The following is a 19,194-nucleotide window of genomic DNA, read 5'->3' on the forward strand; positions in this document are numbered from 1 at the left end:
GTCTGGTCTGAAGTTTTGAAGCTATATTTACTCACACATCCACTTCTGGGAACATGGGGAACAGGATCAAGACGAGATACACACGGGAGAAGGGCGAGTCTCAGAAGGCTGACTAGAACTCCTGCAGCCAACTCCCACTGGAAACTGCCAGGTTCTACGACCTTCCTTTTATAAACGTGTGCCTGATCATTGGTCCAGTGGGGAGCCAATAGTTGGAATCTCCAAATGAATGGGGTTGATGACTCTGCTTAGATCCTCCAAGATACCTCCCAACCAGCTTCTCAGACACTGCTCACACTCAAGAGTAACCAAGAGAATATTTTGTTAGCCCTTTAGGGGAAATTACAAATTTTATGCCCTCTAAGCTTTGATTTACCTGAGAATTTAAAATAGTTCTGTTCTTTAAAGAGCCAGTTAGGAAGTCATCCGTTTCACTGGGGTTAAAAGGAGAACAATGACTGATAAAAAACTATCCAAGAGAAACTGAAAAAATGTTAAGAGAACGTCCTAGAAATTAACCATCATCTGAGGAAGAGAGACTGGATTCCAGCCTTCTGACCCTGCAGGCAGATGCACCTGGGAGAGCCAGTGACTGAGTGACCGTGGAAATGCCCCCCACATCCCTGCAGGGTGAGATCAGTGAGGCCAGAGATAGGACTGTGTGGCCTTTCCTGGGCAGACAATGGAGTTAGGGATGCCGAGAAGCTCTACCAGCTGGCAAACCACAGTGACTACTTGCAAATGCCGGGAAATGGCAGAAACTTGAAGGGACCCTATTTTTCTTTCTTCCTTTTGCCCTCTTTTTGCCCTTCTTTCTTTTTTCCTTCTTTCTTTCCTTTCTTCCCTTCCTCCTGCCTCTTCTCCCTCTCTCCTTTCCATTCCTTTCCTGCTCATATATTTTCTGCAGTTGTGTACATTTTTTGTTTGTTTGTTTTTAAAAAAGCCACCTGAGACCATCCATGGCTGTATTCCCATCTGCCAGGTCCCACCTCTGCATTTCCCTTCTTACACCCCAAGGAGGTGCTTTCCTGTGACACCCGTAGGAAACGGGCTTCCTGCTGATGGGTCTGGTCACAAGAGTCCATTCAGGGAAGAGATAACAGAACTATAATAGGCTGGGGACTGGCGCTGGGGCGAAAGGGACCCGAAAATGGGGGGAGGAAGGGTCCTGTGTGCTCCCGAGGCGGTAGTCTGCAGCAGCTGGCCACCTGCCACACCACCCAGGGTCGGGAGACGTCCACATGTGACAGGTCAGGGAGGGGACCCCAAAAGCTGCTCTTCTGGAGAGAGCTTGGAAAGTTTTCCAGGGGTCTTGTTGAGACCCGTGGTTCTCTCCCACCTGACAGGGGTCACAGAGGCAGCTCCTGTCTGGATCCCAAACATTCTCAGTTCACAGCTCCATCCCTCGCTTCCTGCGCAATTCCGGTCAGAGCAGAAACCTAAAAACAGGAAGCAGGGCAAGAGAGGTTTGTGACTCAAAGCACAAGTGCAGTATCTCTTCCCTCCAGGTAACCCCCTCAAAGTTCTCCTCCCCTCTGTGGAAGGACCCCTCCAGCATAACCAGACAGCCTGGCACTTTGGGTCGCGTGCATCCTGTCCCTTTTCTACACCATGCTCACCGGATTCTTCCCAGCTCTGTCCCCAGACTTGTGGCCATCTCTGCGTTGGGGAGGAATGTGGTAGCCCTGCTCTGAAGTCAGTTCTGCCTCCTAAAGGCGATTGATTGCCCTGAAATGTCTCTGTCTGTTAGAGTCACCAGGAAGGGAGTCACATTCCCCGAGTCCCTGTGGGCCTCACGAGGTAGCTTTATGCCATCTGCAGATACTCATACTGCCTGGCCAAACCCAGGGGTCTGAGTTTCCGTGGCCAGAGTCCCTGGCACCAAAGGACATCTAATGCTGCCTGGACTCCAAGCAGTAACTTCCTGTCTCCCCTGTCCCCCTGTGTGTCCCTCTCCTTCCTGCTCTGATGGCCACCACGCTAACAGTCAGAGTTTCCAGGCATGATCTACTTTCTAGAAAGCGGGGAGCTACTTAGTCAGCTGTGGCGCGAGTCTCTGGTTGTCCTGCGGACCTGCTTCCCGTCCCGGGGGGAAGAGATGCAGGAACATTATGGCTCAGGGGAGCCCAGCATGGCCCCGGCCAGGGAGAAACAAAAGTCCATCTAGGCGAGGTCTATTTCAAGTCCAGCAAGAGACCTAACATCAAAATACTTCATTTCAGCAACTTTTTAAGCCCTTTAAGAAAAAGATACACACAAATACATATGTGTTTGTGCACATGTGTGTGTGTATATATACAAAGACATACACATCTGTATATATGCACACACATGTTCCTGTGTCTAGATGTGTCTAAGCAGCTGATGATGTAGTTAGGTGATCATGGACTTAAATCAGTTTCCTCATTTTTGACCAATCCACCATAATCTCAAAATCTCAGATCACCTCCTAGCTTATGTGTCCTCTCTCTCTCTCTCAAGCATTTCATAATCACTATAATTCCAAACAGGTAAAAACGAAGCCCTCAGTAACTAGGAAGTTAGCCTCCCCTGTGAGATTGGAGGGGACCCTACCAAGCTATGAGTTATCATGTGCACAAAACTTTCTGCTATTTTGATGAGAAAATGCCCTAGACAGCCTAGGGGACAAGAAAACTTGTACTTTCCCTTGAGAGCTCAAGTTGGCCTCCAGAGTTATCAGCCCCTTTCTCCCCCACTCCCACCCCATTGCTCAAGTCTCCACTGGGACCCAGGGCCATGCCTTTTAAAGACATATGTATTTCAGTGAAGGAAGAAAGAGAGCCTGTCCTTAACCCCTGGCAGGCTGGGCCAGAGGAGAGGGTGGGGCACAGCTTGGAGTCCTGCAGGGTTGGCGGAAGCATGCAGCGATGCGGGCACATCCAGGCAAGGTGGGGGGAGAGCCCTGAAGGGACTGAGTTTCTGACCAGCAGCCCCACCCGGAATCTGTGTGTGCTTAAGGATGGGCTTCAGGGAAGGAAGGCCTCTGGACTCAATGCCAGGTTCGGGAGCTATCTCGAGTGCAGGCTAGAGAGGGGCACAGCAGTGGCCAAGGGTGATCTGAGGCTCAGCAGCATCACAGCTGCAACCTCTCATCCTCAGGGCCTGGGTTGGAAGGACAGGACCCTGACACCCTCTCTCCCCGGTACTACCTTGAGTTCCTGAAGGAACTCACATAGGGCCTCTGCATCCTGCGTCCATGGTGGAGGGGACCACTGTGGACTGCTGAGTGCCATGCCTTTTCTCAGCAACAAAAGAGCTACTTTTCAAACCATATAACCTTCCCTTTCTCTTTGTCCTCTTCCCTCTGAAAGGCAGAGAAAAGGCTTCTCTTCTTTCCCTAAAGACTGGCATCATCTAATACTTTCCAGAATAAGTGGTTTCACTCTGGTTCTGAGACACTGAGGATGCCCCCTCCGAGCTCTGAGAATGATCTTTCTGTGGCACAAAGATTTCAGAGGATTTAGGGAGACGGCCCAAGTAATACCAAAAGAGCACTCCCAACACTACGGAGGACCCAGGGCACTTCTGGAAGCTTCGAGGTGGGGCTTGGATTTCCAACCTGCTTAGCTCAGTTGGGAGGCTTTGGCTCTTTGTATAAACTAGTGAACCTTCGGCATGGCGCTGGAAAAATCATCTGAGATGGGCTATATTTTAGGCTACTTGATTCCTGGAGTGCATTTTGGAAAGGATGAACTCTGCACATGGAAAAACAAATGAGGGACTTAAAAAAGCTTCATCTTATGGGAGGCAGCTAAGGAACTGAAAATCCCCCCACCCTGGCACCACCAGCGAAACAAAAACCCAAAAGGCAGGTGCATGTCTGCTTTCTTTCCTAGTGAAGACCCTTGTTTGGAAAGCCAAGACTTGCCAGCAAACAACAGTGTACCAGACTCTCCAAGGACACAAACTAACCAGAGAGCACCCAGCTATTCCAACACAGCACAAGCAACCGTTCTCTGGGTCAGGAGAGAGGAGATGAAGGCGGTGGCAAACTGAAGCTGAGCCCGGAGCAATGGCAGAAAGAATGGAACCTCATCTGCTGGTCACAGGACACGCTCGCTGAGATCTGCCTTCATTTTCCCCCAAAGGAAGAAGAGTAATCAATTATTTGTTTGCTTCTCAGAAAAGCATTCTCTGATGGAACTCAAAAGGATTTAAAGCTCTCCCTTTTTGCCCAAATACCTGGGGAAAAAAAGGAGGGTAGCCTTTTGGGGGGCAGAAAGAGAACATCTCTCTTGGCCCATACTGAGAAAACGCTGTTATTCTGCCCTCTTATAATCGCTTTAAAATATCTGTTAATCAAAAAAGAGAAGAGGGACTGGATATCTTCCCCTCTCTCGGCAGCACCCAGCGTGGTCCCTGGCACACAGCAGGTGCTCGGTGAACGTTTAGAAGGATTTGAAATAGGAAGCAAACTTGACAACAGTGATATTTCTATCCTCAAAGTGCTTTCCTAGGCATTAATGACGATCCTCACAACACCCCTGTGAGGTAAGTAATACTCTTCTCACTTTACAGAAAAAAGAATTTGGCCCCAAGAGTGACTTCACTCAGGTCTGCAGAAGGATGGAGTCCTGGGTTGTTGTTACTGTTTTTTTTTTACTTCCAACGACGTGATCTGTTCATGAAAGCGTGCCTTTCCTGTCCGTAGACGCTTTCTCTGACCTTCTATTGGAACAATGACGCTTCAATACGTCACTCCCTAAAAAATCAATTTCCTCTATTTGAAAAGAACATGCCTTGGTATTTCTGCCCCAGAGCACATAGGAAGTAGTGATTAGACAGACCGGTGGCCACTGTTTTCTTTCCACGAATTTCTGGGAGCCCGCCTCTTCTTGATCATTCTTCCTACCCATCCACTGAGTCATTTTGTTCTTCCGAGGCTCCAATACTCATTCAAATGAGTATCATCCAAGTCCTCATTCAAATATGGCATCCAGTTCTTCCGCCGTCCATTCCCGTCAAAAGAGCAGTGCCGCTGAGAACGGGCGCCTCATGTTTTCCTTCCTCTGGTTAGCATCAGAAATACTTGTGGAAAGAAATAATTCCAGCACGATTTGGCCTATCCACAGAATGATCAGATATAAAATCAAACAGAAGTCATTACTGAATTCCAAACTGTGATCTGGTCCCTTGTGCTGTCAAAACAATAATATTACTTGAGAGCAGAGTCAGAGCAGGTGGGAAAGAGGTCTTGTCAGGGCTGACAAAGAGCAGGAAGATTTGCAGTAGCACCTGGGCCCGTAGGACAGGCTTGGGTGGTGCCTTTTTTTTTTTTTTTTTTCCGGTGAGAATTTTTATACCAGGATACAACCTGAACTCCAAGGAAAGGACCAGAACCAGAGCTAGGTTGACTGAGCTACAATGGGTGAGGCTTCTAGAATTTTCCTCTCCCAGAAGGTTCTCAGAGCCCATAGAAAATCTGTGTTGCAGCTGGTCCTCCTGGAGTCTGAGCGTCACTGCCCACTGCTCCCACCTGCCCTCACTCTGGTGTAGATCCTAAGAAGTACATGGAGGTTCTTAGGATGGGTTTATTTTCCTGCTCAAAGGGTATCTTTATAGTTGGATTGATAATAGTCACCCCATAGTAAAAAGAAAAGAAAAAAGAAAAAAAGGAAAGAAAAACTCAGGTAAACATTGCCAATTCAAATGATGAGGGGAAAAACTAGCCAGATTTGGATCAAAACTATTAGCGATATCCACCAACCCCTGTTTGTCTCTGAATCTTTGCCTGCAGGCTCCATTCAAAGCACACCAGGGAATGAGTAAAATCTGCCATTGGGACCCACATTTTGACTGAAGGGTTCCCCCCCCCAAAAAAAAAACGCAAAGTTTTGCTTCTGTATTCTGCAAAGAGGCAAAGAGAAGACCAGTCCATTTGATGAGATGAGCCTCAACGTTGAAAAAGATTATAAGGAAGAACAAAAGTGAGAGATATTTCCTAAAGCGCTTTCAACCACCTTAAAAACGATGTCCAAATCCTCTCCTAATTCACCCATTCTCTTCTCTGCCCAAAGCTCAGTGAACATCAGGTTTTCAAATGGATCCTTCCCACAATCTCCAATAATTTAGGAAAACTTAACATCAGGACATTTAGTTTTAGAATTACAAGCGGCTGGCTTGAGCCAGGGGACCCCCAGTCGCCTGACCAGAATACCATTGTGTGGGTTCACAGTGCTGGGAAGTATTTAAAAACTACAAGTTTGTGAGACTTCACCCTGTCCAGCTACGCTGCTCGTCCTGGGGGCTTCCAGGAGCTTCTGTTCCTGGACAACCTGTTACCTTTCTGCGGTTTCACTTCCCAAGTAACAAGACCGCCACTGGTCCTTATACAATGCCTTCGCTCCAGGCAATAATGACTGAATCCTCACAGCATCCCTGAGCAGGAGTGAAAGAAGCCGGCCTTCTTCCTCTCCACTTTACAGATGGAGAAACCAAGGCACCAAGAGGTGAAGTGAGTTATCCATGATCACAGTGGGGACCCTGAATCAGCCTGTGACATTTCCTGAACTTTCTGGGTCAAAAGATGAGCTTTTCTTGGAGGTCAATAGCTGAAACAAATCTCCCAGTCCCAGCCCGGCCTGAGGACCCCAGATCCACATGGAGGATGGAGAACCTGACCAAGGGGGGGTCATCCGCTAGGTGACCAGCTGTCTGTATCCACCATGTCAAATGGCCAAAGGCTGCTTCTAGAGAGAGGCTCACTGGATGACCACTTGGCACTGTATCCAAAGGAAATTATTCCTTTGTTTTTTGTTTGAGGATGGATTTTTAGGACTAGAACCTCCTGGATGAGCACAAGTGAGCTGACTGACTTCCATTTCTGGTTCAGGGGTCTTGTGATTGCTGTTAGGGTTTGGGAAGGGCAGGCATCTCCTATTGGGGTTTGCATATTGTTCTGCATTGGATGGGGGCAAACCAGGGCAGGGGCCCCTGAGGTCCTGCCTGCTCATTTCCGATTTGGTCTATTCTTAGCCCTTGACACAAGGGGCTGGCTGTGTGCAGGGGGAACCCCTACGGTGTCCGTCTGCTGCCCTCAGGAGCTGCCATTTATAGGACTCCCGACCTTTGGCTCCAGAACATACCTACCTCATCCTGCCAGCCACTGCACGGAAAGGTACAGGGAGGAAGAAGGCACAGCTCCTTTCCAGGAGGAGGGGAAGAAGCAGATGATGCCCAGCAGAGTCAAGTAAGGCAGACGGAGCCAGGTGGGCAGAGGAATAAAGCTGCAGGCAGATGAAGGCAGTGCCCTTGTCTTCTGATATTTGGCCAATAGCCTAAGATGCAGTGTTTTGAGCAAGAAATGAAACCTTTAAAATAGCTAAGGATGGGCAAAAAAGAGGCTTAGTCTGCCACTTTAGGAAATAAGACTAAGCATCATCTTTTTCCCAGGGAGGGGCTTTGAAAAAGATCTCTGAGTGGGCAGAGTGGCCTTTTCACAGGTTTTGAAACTGAGATAGGCACACACTGATTTAGGGTGCTCTGGGGCAGTCCTCTTATGAGCTTGTGGTTTTGTAGCCTGCAATAGGCTGACCACCACCATGTCCACGTCCAGGAGGCCGAGCTGTGAATGAGAACGGAACGTGGCTTATCCGGATGGAATGTCTGTTTCTATGCTGTGTGTGTGACTGTCATGTTTATATGTTGGTGGCCAGTGTCGGATGAGGAGATGGTGATCAGACTTTAACCTTGAGCAATCTCCCATCTTTGTCCATTTCACATATGTCTGGACTCTCGTAAAAAGCTCATGTTGATTTAGGTTCACTTCCTACAGGACACTTGTGTGTGCGTCACGAGGAAGGTGGCTGGACAGAGTCTAGAAACCAATCAACATTTGAGGACAAGATGAACAGAACTAACTGGTCCCTCTAAGGTAGGTCCAGCCCCCCGGGGGCTAAGTCTGCCCTCTGCAGCCCCCTCTTCCCCCTCATGCAGAGGTGCTCTCTCATCTCCCCTGAGCCCCTTGAGATTTTTCCAGGCCATTTTCTGGTCTACACTGGGAATCAGGAGAATTTCATTGCAATGAGCCTTCTTCCCTTCACACTCTCCAAATATAGATTTCCCCTTCCCCATGCCAAAGCTGGTGATGTTATTTTAATATTTTTCAGTTTGGCAAAGAAATCACAGATTTTAGTATTTTGATAAGAAAATCAAGTGAACGTGCACAAGGTCTTCCTGAAAACCACCACCCAGAGCTGTTGTCACTACACACCGGAGGCCTTGAAAGGGCTCCGTTTGAGTAAGAAGCCACTTCCCTTGGCAAAGACAATGCTATCACATGTGCCGAGGGACTGCTAGGGGACCCGCTCCCCAGCTGAGAGCTGGGAGCAGGAATATGACCAGCCTTCTTCAGTTTAGGACCTGACACCCTTTCTTCCAGCCCAAAGGCTCAGAGCTTGCACACTGCCGTCCTTTTCATCCCTATGTTCCTAGATAATGGAGAAAGAACATTTTGCTGCGGTCTGGGAGCATCAGGGTCCAGGGCTCATTAGAGCTCCCCCAACCTCCAGGAGCAAGGAGCAGAGCAGAAAGGGAAAAAGGAAGAAAGCTTCCTCCATCTGGCTTATCAACACAGTGAGTGGAGTCTCTGTGGGTGCATACAGGGCATCTATGCCCATTTAGAGGGCTGGACAAGATCAGCATCAAAAACCTCTTATTTGGCCCCTGTGACCCTGTGAGAGGGGGAGAAAGGAGAGGGAGAATGGAGAGAATGATGTCATTCGGTGCTTTTTAAGAACCCATAGGTTCTGATGCCTCCGGCGGGACATGCCATTTGGCTGGTGGAATCACCCTCAGGACCATGGACCAGACAGGTATTTGGATTCTTTCAAACCTCCCTGAGACTCAAAGGGGCTGTGGCTATTGAGGGGATGGGTTAGGCCCCAGGGTGTCTTACTAGATTTTGTGCCTGGGGAGTGGCGTGGGGGAGTTGTGGGGGAGAGAGAGGAGCCCCTGGGATATAAGGAAGTGTTGTCTCTCCCAAGAGAGAGGGAGCCTGGCTCCCACAGCGCCCCTGGTTCCCAGCCTGTTTAGACAAGGCTGACCCTGCAGAGCAAGGGGAACCTTCTGACGACAGAGTGGAAGAGTAGGTTGGAGAAATGAGAAACTCTGGGGCTGGGTAAGGCCAGTGGGGGCTCATCCGACGAATGTAAACCCTCTTAGTTCTCATTTTGGATCCCACAGGCCTGTGACAATGAGCTCCGAGGACATCACCTCGACTGAGGGGACCAAGGCTTCCTTTCTTGAAGGGGCCCAAGAAGAGGCGGAGCTACCGAGCAAGGGAGAAACAGAGCTTGAAGAAATGATGTTAACAAAACCAGCCCGATTTTAGAGCTGCCACCATATTTCTGAGAAGGGAAAGAAGGACTAAATTTTCTGCGGGGGAGCTGTGGGCAGATTTGATGGGGGATGCAATGAGGAAAGAGAGAGTTTCCGAGTTTATTCTTTAGCTCCCGGTACTGTGTGTTTATCTCCCCGGACCTAAATATTGAGCCTTGTTAATTAGTTTTCATTAGGAGCTCCTGGGCAAAAGGTGAGCGCAGGGATTAAAAAAAACAACAACAAACATCATAAAGCGTCCCCTTGGGGAGCAGCCCATGAGCTGGTGCCTCAGCGCCCGTAATGGTTTGTCGGGGGTCAAGTGGATTAACTGGGGTGGGATTCCGGGGGTGGGTTGAGGCCCTCACTTCTCACGGGAGTGACAAGACAGGGAAACTCTCTTTATGTTTCCCGGGCCCCCATGATGTTTACTTCTTTCTTGACTTCTTTTTCCTGTCTCTTTGCAAAACCAGACTTCCCTGTTACTGCTCACAAATGCGTATTTTCACCCTTAGGAAAGGCCGTGGCACGACAGAAGGCGTGGACCGTACTGACAGGGGAGCAGGCGCCCTCCTGTCTGAGTCCTGTGGAGCCCAGTCCAACCCCCGTGGAAAGAAAGGCTTCCCGAAACATCCTGTGGTCGTCCCCTCTGTTCCCAGTGGCTAAAGCACCCCGAGGGCCCTCCCTGAGTCACCCCAGCTTTGGGTGCTCCAGGTCAATGGACATCAGCAGTTTTCTCAGTTGCATGAAACACACACACGCATGCATACACACACACCCCACACACACAAGTGCGTACACACTGGATGTGTTTTAGTGAAATAAAGGTGGCAAATCAAAGTCTGTGATCACCTCGAAATGAAAAAGAGAAAGGAACTAAAGCTAAGAACGGATGAACAAGCCGAAGTGGCTGAGGTCCCAGAGGGATGCACCAGGGACAGCGTCAAGGACCGCTCTGGTGGCGGACATCCGAAGCGCTGAGGCAGACGAGAGCTGGGACCCCAAGCAAGCAGGGAGGATGCGGAGAGCCCCCTCAAATGGCCTCACCTCCTCTGGCCTCTGCAGAGTAAGCACTGAGCTAAGCCCTTGGTAGGGAAGCAGAATAGTAAAGAAAAGCACCTCTGACCAGACTGGAACTCCCAATCAACCAGCGAGGGGCCCAAGCCCTCGGGCAGGTGGGGACTGGCCAGGAGGGTCCTCCCGGGGGCTGGTGTGCTCTGTGCGGAGCGCTTCCTGGACCCTGCCGCGCCCTCCTGCCCCTCCTCTGCCCTCCTGCTTGCTGCCAGGGGGACCACAGGGGACACTTCGGGAAGGGAGGGGGCAGGACGGCACTGCAAATCTAGTAATCATCAAGGAAATCAGAGGAGTCTGAACAATTTATGAAGGATGTAGTTTTACAACCCAACTGACATTTAAAATTTGTGGGTTTTTTTTCTGTTTTTGTTTTTTTTTTTAACAGATTTAGATAAACAATGAAGGGAGGGAGGAGAAGCCTTTTTGAATAATATTTTTTAAAAAATCCACAAACATAAAAAAAAAAGGTCCTCAGTTTTTGAACTTCTCTTAAGAGTAGTTCAGTGTGAGGCCTTGCACCCTAAACAGTTATATCTGGAATTGAGAAAAAAATCACAGCTACACACAACAAAGACTAACAGTATTTTTACTTAAAAATATTGTGTGTGTATATATAGAGAGACTTGTATATATATATATATATATATCTTTTTTGTGGAGATTTTTTTCCTTTTGTGATTTTTTTCTTTTCCTTTTTTTGTTTTTAGTGCCCAAGTAGAGAGATGATGGGATTGAAACGATGCCCTAAAACAAAATATTCCTTACAGGAGCAATACTTTGAAAAATAACGTTTAAAAAATGATTTGAACATACTTTCAACACCTCAAGAAATTCAGCTTGGTACAATGAAAAAATAAATAATTGAATCAAACCTTCACCCGAATGACACGCCTTCTAAGACCCAGAGTATGCTGCTGCTGTGTCTTGCCGTCAGACAGAAACTCAAGATCAAGCCCCATCCCCTCCCCAGCTTCCCAGCCCCTTACACTTGACCTTAGCCATACCCAGAATCTCTCTTATATCGCTTTTTCTACATTTCTGGCAAGACCTTGCAGCAGACACACACACACGCACACACACAAACACACATAAACACACACACGCACACACACACATATGTGTGTGTGCGTGTGTGTGTGTACTGTGGGCACACACAGACACACACACACACATGCAACACACAGAATTCCCCACTCAACCCAGATGCACCAAGTGAGCTGAATAACTTTCAGCCAACCACAATGGTGAAAGACAGAAGCACCAAACAGTCTTTGAAATGGGTAGGTTATTACAATTAGATTTTTTTTTATGTTCTAATTTTCCTCTTGTGTTAACTATTTTTAAAAAGCACAAATGAAAAAAATGAATTCTTTCCAGATCAATTTAAGGCTTCCCACCAAATGGAAACAGAAGAGGCCTTACCCAATATCACATGTGATAAATGTATACCTTTCACGGCCTTAAAATGACAGAACAGATCATTTTTGCCAGTCACTGATTAAGTATTGTGCCTTTAAATTGATGTCGTTCTTTTTGCTACTATGCTGAGTTTTATTATTACTGATTCTCTTTGATGACGTATATGGAAATCTCCTTTAATTTGCTTTAGAATTTCCTATTCTTATCGAATTATTAGAGTGGCTTCTTTTTTTTTTTTCTGTTTTGCTTTTCACCAGGAAACAAATGTGATTCTTACTAGGTGAACACTGAAATGGCACCTAGTTGGCCTTCAAAGAGCTCTGCCAACCATCTGAGTTTCAGATGGCCTTCTGGCTCCTAGAAGGGTATGAGAAGTTGGGGGCAGGGACAGGAGGAGAGGGAGAGAAAGCAAAAAAGAGGGAGGGGTTTCAATGCTTTTGCTTTGGGTCAATTTGTTTTCTTCAACACAAATAATCAGATAGGAAGAATGATTGCTTTGAGTTTTATCCATCGGTTGTTTTTTTTGTTTGTTTCTAGATTGGTTTCATTTGATTGTTTAATCCTCCCTCTCCCGGTGCAAAAAATCACCAGAGAGTTTTGCATGAGAAAACGCGACAGTACTTAATGAAACTCAGCACCTAAGGGCATAAGGCAGTTGAAGGTTTTGTTTGTCTGTTTTGTTTTGTTTTGTTCTTTCAATCAGCACCAATCCCGGAAATGATCTACACTTGGTGTAAGGTATAAAACTGTGTGTGTTTTTTTTCTTTTGGAGTGGAGACAACTGCTCCTTTTCCACCCTATAAACCATAGTGTGGGATTTTTTTTTTTTTTCAATACTGTTACTTATGTGTAAAAAACAAAAGAAAGGTTTTCTTTTTGTTTTTACTTACAAAACATAGAGAATATCTTTGTATACATACAGCGACTGGAAAGAAAGCTTATCTGAAGGGGTTGTGACTTATTATTTTTTTTTTTTTGAGCATTGGTGGTGGTGGTGGTGGTGGTGGTGGTGTTCTGTGTTTTGGGGGAAGGGAGGGTTATATTTCTTGCAGGCGGCTTTACCGCAAACCACACTTCAGGTCCCCTTCTCAACTTGGGTCAGGATGCTCTCAGAGCGAAGACTCATACTGTAGCAGCTCATAAAGGAGCGGTCCGTCCCGATACCGGATGCCCACCGCGGTGGGCGTGACATACTGCAGAATGTTAATAGTCCTTCTCAACCTCCTGTCTACAAAATGAGCATCCCAAGCTGGGTATCTCTTTCTTGGCATGTCAATCTTAATGAGGGGCCCTTCTGGGAGGTAAGGACGCCCCGTCGGGGTAGCGGGCCCCATGGGTCTCACTTGGAACACGGGCAAGCAAGTGTCAGCCGTGAGGTCCTCCTGTTGTTCCGTTACGGCTCTGGTAGGCGTGACCTGGGCCCCCCGGTACCCAGGGGTCTGAGGCGCCATGGGCTCAACATCGGGGGGCAAAGGGATGCCCCAGAGCAGCTCGGCACAACAGGAGCTGGCAAAGATCTTAGCTCGCGGCCCCATGGGATGCAGCACGCCGTAGTACAACAGCATCATTGCAATCCCAGCCACAAAGCTAATAAAGACACAACACAGTGCTGGCACCGCAAAGAAGTCAGTGGTCTCTGGGTTTCTGTAAAAATACCAAAGGAACGTCAAGGCAGCATTCTCGGTCAAGACTATCGTATAATAGGCAAACATTCGATATCGAGTCCGCCCTTCCTTGACGTTAAACCAGCAGAAAATGTACACAATCCCTACCACCATGTTGAAGAGGATCTCCTCCCACTTGGACATGCAGAAGTCTGTTCCGCCATGGATGATCCAGAAGGCCATGGCACACCAGTGGACCACCACGAAGATCCCGAAGTAGAGCTGGAAGATGGAAGCAAAGAGGGCAAAAGAGATAACTCTGGATGAGATGGTGAAGAGGCGCCAGAAGAGGTGGACGAGGGCCCCTCTGTAGCTCATGCTCTTCTTGTCGTCCCTGGAGTCCCGCAGCAGCTTGTGATAGGAGGCTAGCACCCAAGCCAGGGACAGCAGGGAAGTCACAGAGCAGACACCTGCCGGAAAGACACAAACCCACACAGTCAAAACCGGGGACGTCCACTGCCAGGCACTGCAGGGCTGCCGGGCCAGGGAGACGCCCACACACACACACACGCACACACACGCACACGCACACGCACACGCACTGCAACCTAATGGAGGAGGGGAAAGCAGCAACGCATCAGGAACCAAGCTTGGAGGCCACGGCCGCTCGCTAAGCTGACAGCTTTTGTGAAACCGTGTCAATAACCCAGTCCAGAACCTCTGGAGATCCACAGCTGCAGGCGGACGCTGACGGGCTTTGCCAAGGGGTTGGGGAACCTGGACCGCCTGGCTGGCTCATCACCTCTGCTGTGGGTGGGACCGCATGTGTTTCCATTGCAAGAAATCATAAGCTCACCGCGGGGTCCATGTCCTTGTCACTAGCAGGCTGTGTTCTCAGAGGAGCCAGCGGAAGGGATTATGGGGTGTGAAGACCAAGAGCTTACTCGCTGCCCCAAGGTGCACAGCTCTCCTCTCAGAAGGTGCTTGAGTCACCCTTTGCCTTCTCATAAGCTCATCCAACACCCCAAGGAGCCCTCAAAAGGCTCTTCTCCCATTGAGCGTCTTCTCACCCGCTCCCCGTGCGTCCCTGGCGGCTCTGCTTGCCGATGCAGGAGACTTGAGTTCGATTCCTGGCTCAGGAAGATCCCCTGGAGGAGGGCATGGCTACCCACTCCAGTATTCTTGCCTGGGAAATCCCATGGACAGAGGAGCCTGGTGGGCTACAGTCTATGGGGCTGCAAAGAGTTGGTCACAACTGAGCAATTAAACAGCAACAACAGCTACACGCCCACTCCCTAAGGCCACTCTGATCAAGGACCAGGACAGCCTGTGTTTCTTGGGCTGCTTCCTCACTCACTCTTGGCCTCCCCATGGTGCTTGTTGCCTTCTCCCTCCAACCACTGCTCACGGCTCCTTAAAGCCTTGACGGTGAAGCCCGGTCCCTCTCTGCCTCCCTCCAGAGATGGGAGGGAGCAGGGTAACTCGGGTTTTGGGGATTCTTTGCCCCTCCCTAGCATGGTGAGCTCTCCAAGGCCTCTGCATGTTCTTCCCTCCAAGTTTCCTCAACAAGCAGGTGAGCGTGTCTGATCCCAAGTGATATTTGAATCCCTGTAGAGCAGCTTTATTTAGGGCGCTGCCTATCTGCTATTTGTAACTCAGTCAAACTGAACACATTAAACAGTGACCAGAGTCTCTCCAAATCCACCCACCAGCAGGCAACCATTAGTCCGACGTCATCATGAATCCCCTCTGGAGCAAGACTCCCCATCACGCCTCTGCTCCTCCAAGCATCATCTCAGTCTACCCAGCGCAGCTTTTGTTTTCCCTCTCTCCCCAAATTCCAGAACGAAATGCAGCTCAATTCAGCTGGAGTCCTGAATACTGCCCCTAGGGCCACATCTCCTAACCAGATCCGGCTCCCCCGCCCCAGAGCACGATTTCCACGATTTCCCTTCGGCGTTCTTCCAGGCTGGCATCAAAGCCACCTGGTCATTTTCTCTCTTCAGCTCCAAGGTCAGATCCAGAAGCCCTATTCTTAAGACTAAAGCAGCAGGCCCAGAACTCCAGCCTTCTGCTTGTTTTCCCCTCAGCCCCTGTTCACCTCTCCACTCCTCTCCCAACCTCAGTGAAGGATCAAAGTCCTTTGTCCCTTTACCCTCCCACCCTCCCCACACCCTCCCCTGCACGGGTTCTTCCTCTCCCAGCCCCCTCACCCCCTGTTTTCCAACATTTCTAGAAGCTGGGCTGGTTTGCAGCTTGCAGAACATCAGAGTCTGATAACAAAAACGATCTTGTTGGTGGAAGCAGAGAAAAAGCCTGAAAGGTTAACTATTACAATAAGTATGCATGGCTCTTCTGAGCATAACCAATGCGGAAAATAAACAGAAGAAATGATCCCAATTTCTCCATCGAAGCCAATGTTGAAAATGCCTGCCAATGCTTCTATCACTCTTCTGGAAAGTTCTGAACACAGTACTCATGTGTGTCCTGTTTGGCCTGTTGTCACGCAGAACATTTCCACCAGCCTCTCCTGAGGCCACGAGGTGTCTATGACCATGTCACAGTGGTCCCGCTAACCTTTGAGCCTCCTGCATGCCTGTCCTTTGGGAGTTGGGGCTGGGAGGGGGATGGGTCCCCTTGGGAGTCACATGACTTGGGCTGTTGGTTTCTGAAGGGCAGGCAACATGCCAGGCTTATTACCAGACACCGGAGCATCCTCAGAAAGCTTTGTGACGTCACCTCGCTTCCAGTGAACACTATCACTTTTTCTTGATACTAAAAGGGATGCATCTTGGGGGTGCTTCCACCCTCAGTGATCAAAGGGAAGTTCCGCAGCAGCTGCATGGGAAGAAGGCTTGATTTTCCTGTTCCTTCTAATAAAGCAAAATGTATTACTTCCCCTGTCCACAGAAAAGCATGAGTGCCGAGCTCATGAAATAAGAAAAGGCAGTTTAGCTTTTGCTGAAGCGCGGTCTAATCCAGTCTCTGAGTGTGCTCTCGAACAAACTTGGGATGCAGAAGCAGGACAGGCCCTCAGCTGTCACAGTCCTGATTTCATTGCTTGGCGTGTTGTGACGGTAGCCCCGTCCATGCCACATAACTAGCAAACCGGAATTGAAACGTCCACTGGCTGCATGTGGTGAAGCCACATCAATCCTCTGTCGTCAGTGTAGCTTCTGGGTCACCTACGCCGCTTCCAGATCTGTTCCTTCGGGTGGCCTCAGGGTGTTACAGAGACCACTCACCTCTGAGCCAAACTGTTTGCTGCCTCAGTCCACGGTCAGTGCTTCTGGAAGTCCTCTCTAGGATGCTGTGTTCCCCAAATGTCATAAGACATCACTGCTGAATTACGAGGAGAGGTTCGGGAGACGGTCACGTGCAGGACCGAGCGCTAGCACTCGCCTGGGGGTCTGCAGGTCTGCTGATGTCCGGCCCACATCTTACCTCTCTGCCTTGTTCATGTCCAACCTGGTGAAGCTGTAGATCACTAAACATTATATTATCAGTGGCTACACAGACCCCTCACTTCAACCCACTCACCCCACAGGAAACAGGCATCCTAGTGGAAAAAACACACCTATGATTCACTGAGCAGGAATCTTACTGAGAGGAACACTGTGACGTAGGTACTGGCTATGGGCTGCGTCTCCATCTCCTCCCCTCCCCCCAGAGTCTTAGGTTGAAGTCCTAACCCCCAGGAGTTTAGTATGTGACTGTATCCTGAGACAGGCCTTCAAAGGGGCACTGAATTTAACATGAGGTCATGGGGGCTGGCCCTGATCCAACACGACCTTATGAGAACAGATCACTTGGGCCCATGGAGATGCCAGGGGTGCGCTCATACAGAAGAAAGGCCACCCGAGGACACGGAAAGAAGATGGCCATTTCTATCAAGAAGTAGAATCGAGATTTAAACTCAGACTCTTTGGCCTTAAAAAGTAGCCACTGTACGGAGAGACTGTACTTCAGATTTGGTCTTAGAAGGGGCTGGGCGCCCTGGGAGTGAAGGATCTAAGCCTTTCTTGGAGAGTGGACAGGAAGTGTAGCACTCACGGGTATCTGAGAGAGGCCCCTGATAAAGGAGCTGAAAACCAAATCCAAGTTCTCCTCTACCTTCCTCAGGAAAGGAACATGCAAGCCACAAAGAAAGAGGCGACCACCAGAATTAGCTGAGATCACTCTTCTCCTGTTAAGTGATCAAAATTATCACTCTTCAAAGGCCTGACTCCCCTCTTGTTAGGTGATCTCTCTTCAAAGCTCTGACTCTCACTCTTCAAAGGCCTGACTCCCCTCTTGTTAACTGATCACTCTTCAAAGGCCTGATTCTCACTCTTCAGAGACCCGACTCTCACTCTTCAAAGGCCTGACTCCCCTCCTGTTAAGTGATCAAAATGATCACTCTTCAAAGGCCTGACTCCCTTCTTGTTAGGTGATCTCTCTTCAAAGCTCTGATTCTCACTCTTCAGAGACCTGACTCTCACTCTTCAAAGGCCTGACTCCCCTCCTGTTAAGTGATCACTCTTCAAAGGTCTGATTCTCACTCTTCAAAGGCCTGACTTGCCTCCTGTTAAGTGATCACTCTTCAAAGGTCTGATTCTCACTCTTCAAAGGCCTGACTCTCCTCCTGTTAAGTGATCACTCTTCAAAGGCCTGCCACGTATTTCATTACAGAGGGAGGGGGTGCAGGGCTTTCCCTCTGCAGTGGTTCACTTGGAAGATTTCTGTCTGGCCCGAGGTCAACCCCAAAGTCAGCATATGACCCTGGCCGAGACCCAAGCCCACACTGTGCTCAGGCTGGGTATGTTTATGATCCCTCCCACTTGCAGCTCCATCACCTTCTGCATTTCAAAGGTCAGGCTGGAGACTGCTGAACACTCCCCGTTCAGCCATGATGAGTTCCAGGCAGTGACCTTCATGTCTTGCTCGTTTTCCTGGTGCAGCCCACGAGGGGTGGGGGGTGGGGTGCGGCTGGCCCACTGGGAGACCTGAGTCCAGCCTCACCAGCTGGGAGGTCACTAAGTCAGGGCCTCCTGGGGGGCCACCCCCGGGGAAAGGCTTGGGTCTCAGGGCTCTGATCACCAGACTAAGCATCTAAGGTTTCTAGAAAGAGGACGTCTGTACCTCAAGACCAATGAAACGGAGCATGACGGGCACAAGTGTCAGTTGGACATCTTTGACTGGGGAGACCCTTAAACCCAGTACGGTCACCCTCGGGTGGCCGACACGATGTTTCGGCCAGAGTTAAGGCTTCGGTCCTTCTAAGGCCTGCGGGCCTCTCAAGACACCGCCTTGAGTTATGAGTGCACCCTGCCCAGTCCCCGCTCACACTCCTCAGCGCCCCCTTCTCCAATGGCCTCAAACCGAAGTTCCTGTCATGCTGCCAGGCCTTCGTCCTGGGCCCTACTCAGGACAGGCCCTGGCTGCTCTGAGTCACCTCCAGCTAGCTCCTCACATCCGCTCTGCCCCACGTGCGCCAGGCGCAGTCCCACCACAGGACACGTGCGCCAGCTCTGTCCAGCACCTGCATGGCCCTTTCCCAGGTCCCCAAGGGTCACTGCACGAAGGCTTTTACCAGAGCCTGCCTTCTCAGCCAGGCCATCGCCAGCCAGACACTGCAAACTGCAGCTCCCAGTACCTCCTCCCGCCTTCCAGCCCTTCAGTCCAGTTCAGTCGCTCAGTCGTGTTCGACTCTTTGCGACCCCATGGACTGCAGCATGCCAGGCTTCCCTGTCCATCACTAACTCCCAGAGCTTGCTCA

General features: G+C 49.5%; 1 protein-coding gene across 1 annotated transcript in view; it reads right to left on the bottom strand.

The window, feature by feature from the left end:
• Nucleotides 1-12,941: 12,941 nt before the first annotated feature.
• XKR6 (XK related 6) overlaps nt 12,942-19,194 on the bottom strand; it is a 268,031-nt gene continuing 261,778 nt past the window's right edge. Inside the window, exon 3 of the mRNA XM_068974709.1 lies at nt 12,942-13,906. Within this exon, the coding sequence (XP_068830810.1) occupies nt 12,942-13,906 (965 nt within the window). The remainder of the gene's footprint in view (nt 13,907-19,194) is intronic.

This window comes from Capricornis sumatraensis, chromosome 6, assembly GCF_032405125.1.
Source record: "Capricornis sumatraensis isolate serow.1 chromosome 6, serow.2, whole genome shotgun sequence".
NCBI classification, from domain to species: domain Eukaryota; kingdom Metazoa; phylum Chordata; class Mammalia; order Artiodactyla; family Bovidae; genus Capricornis; species Capricornis sumatraensis.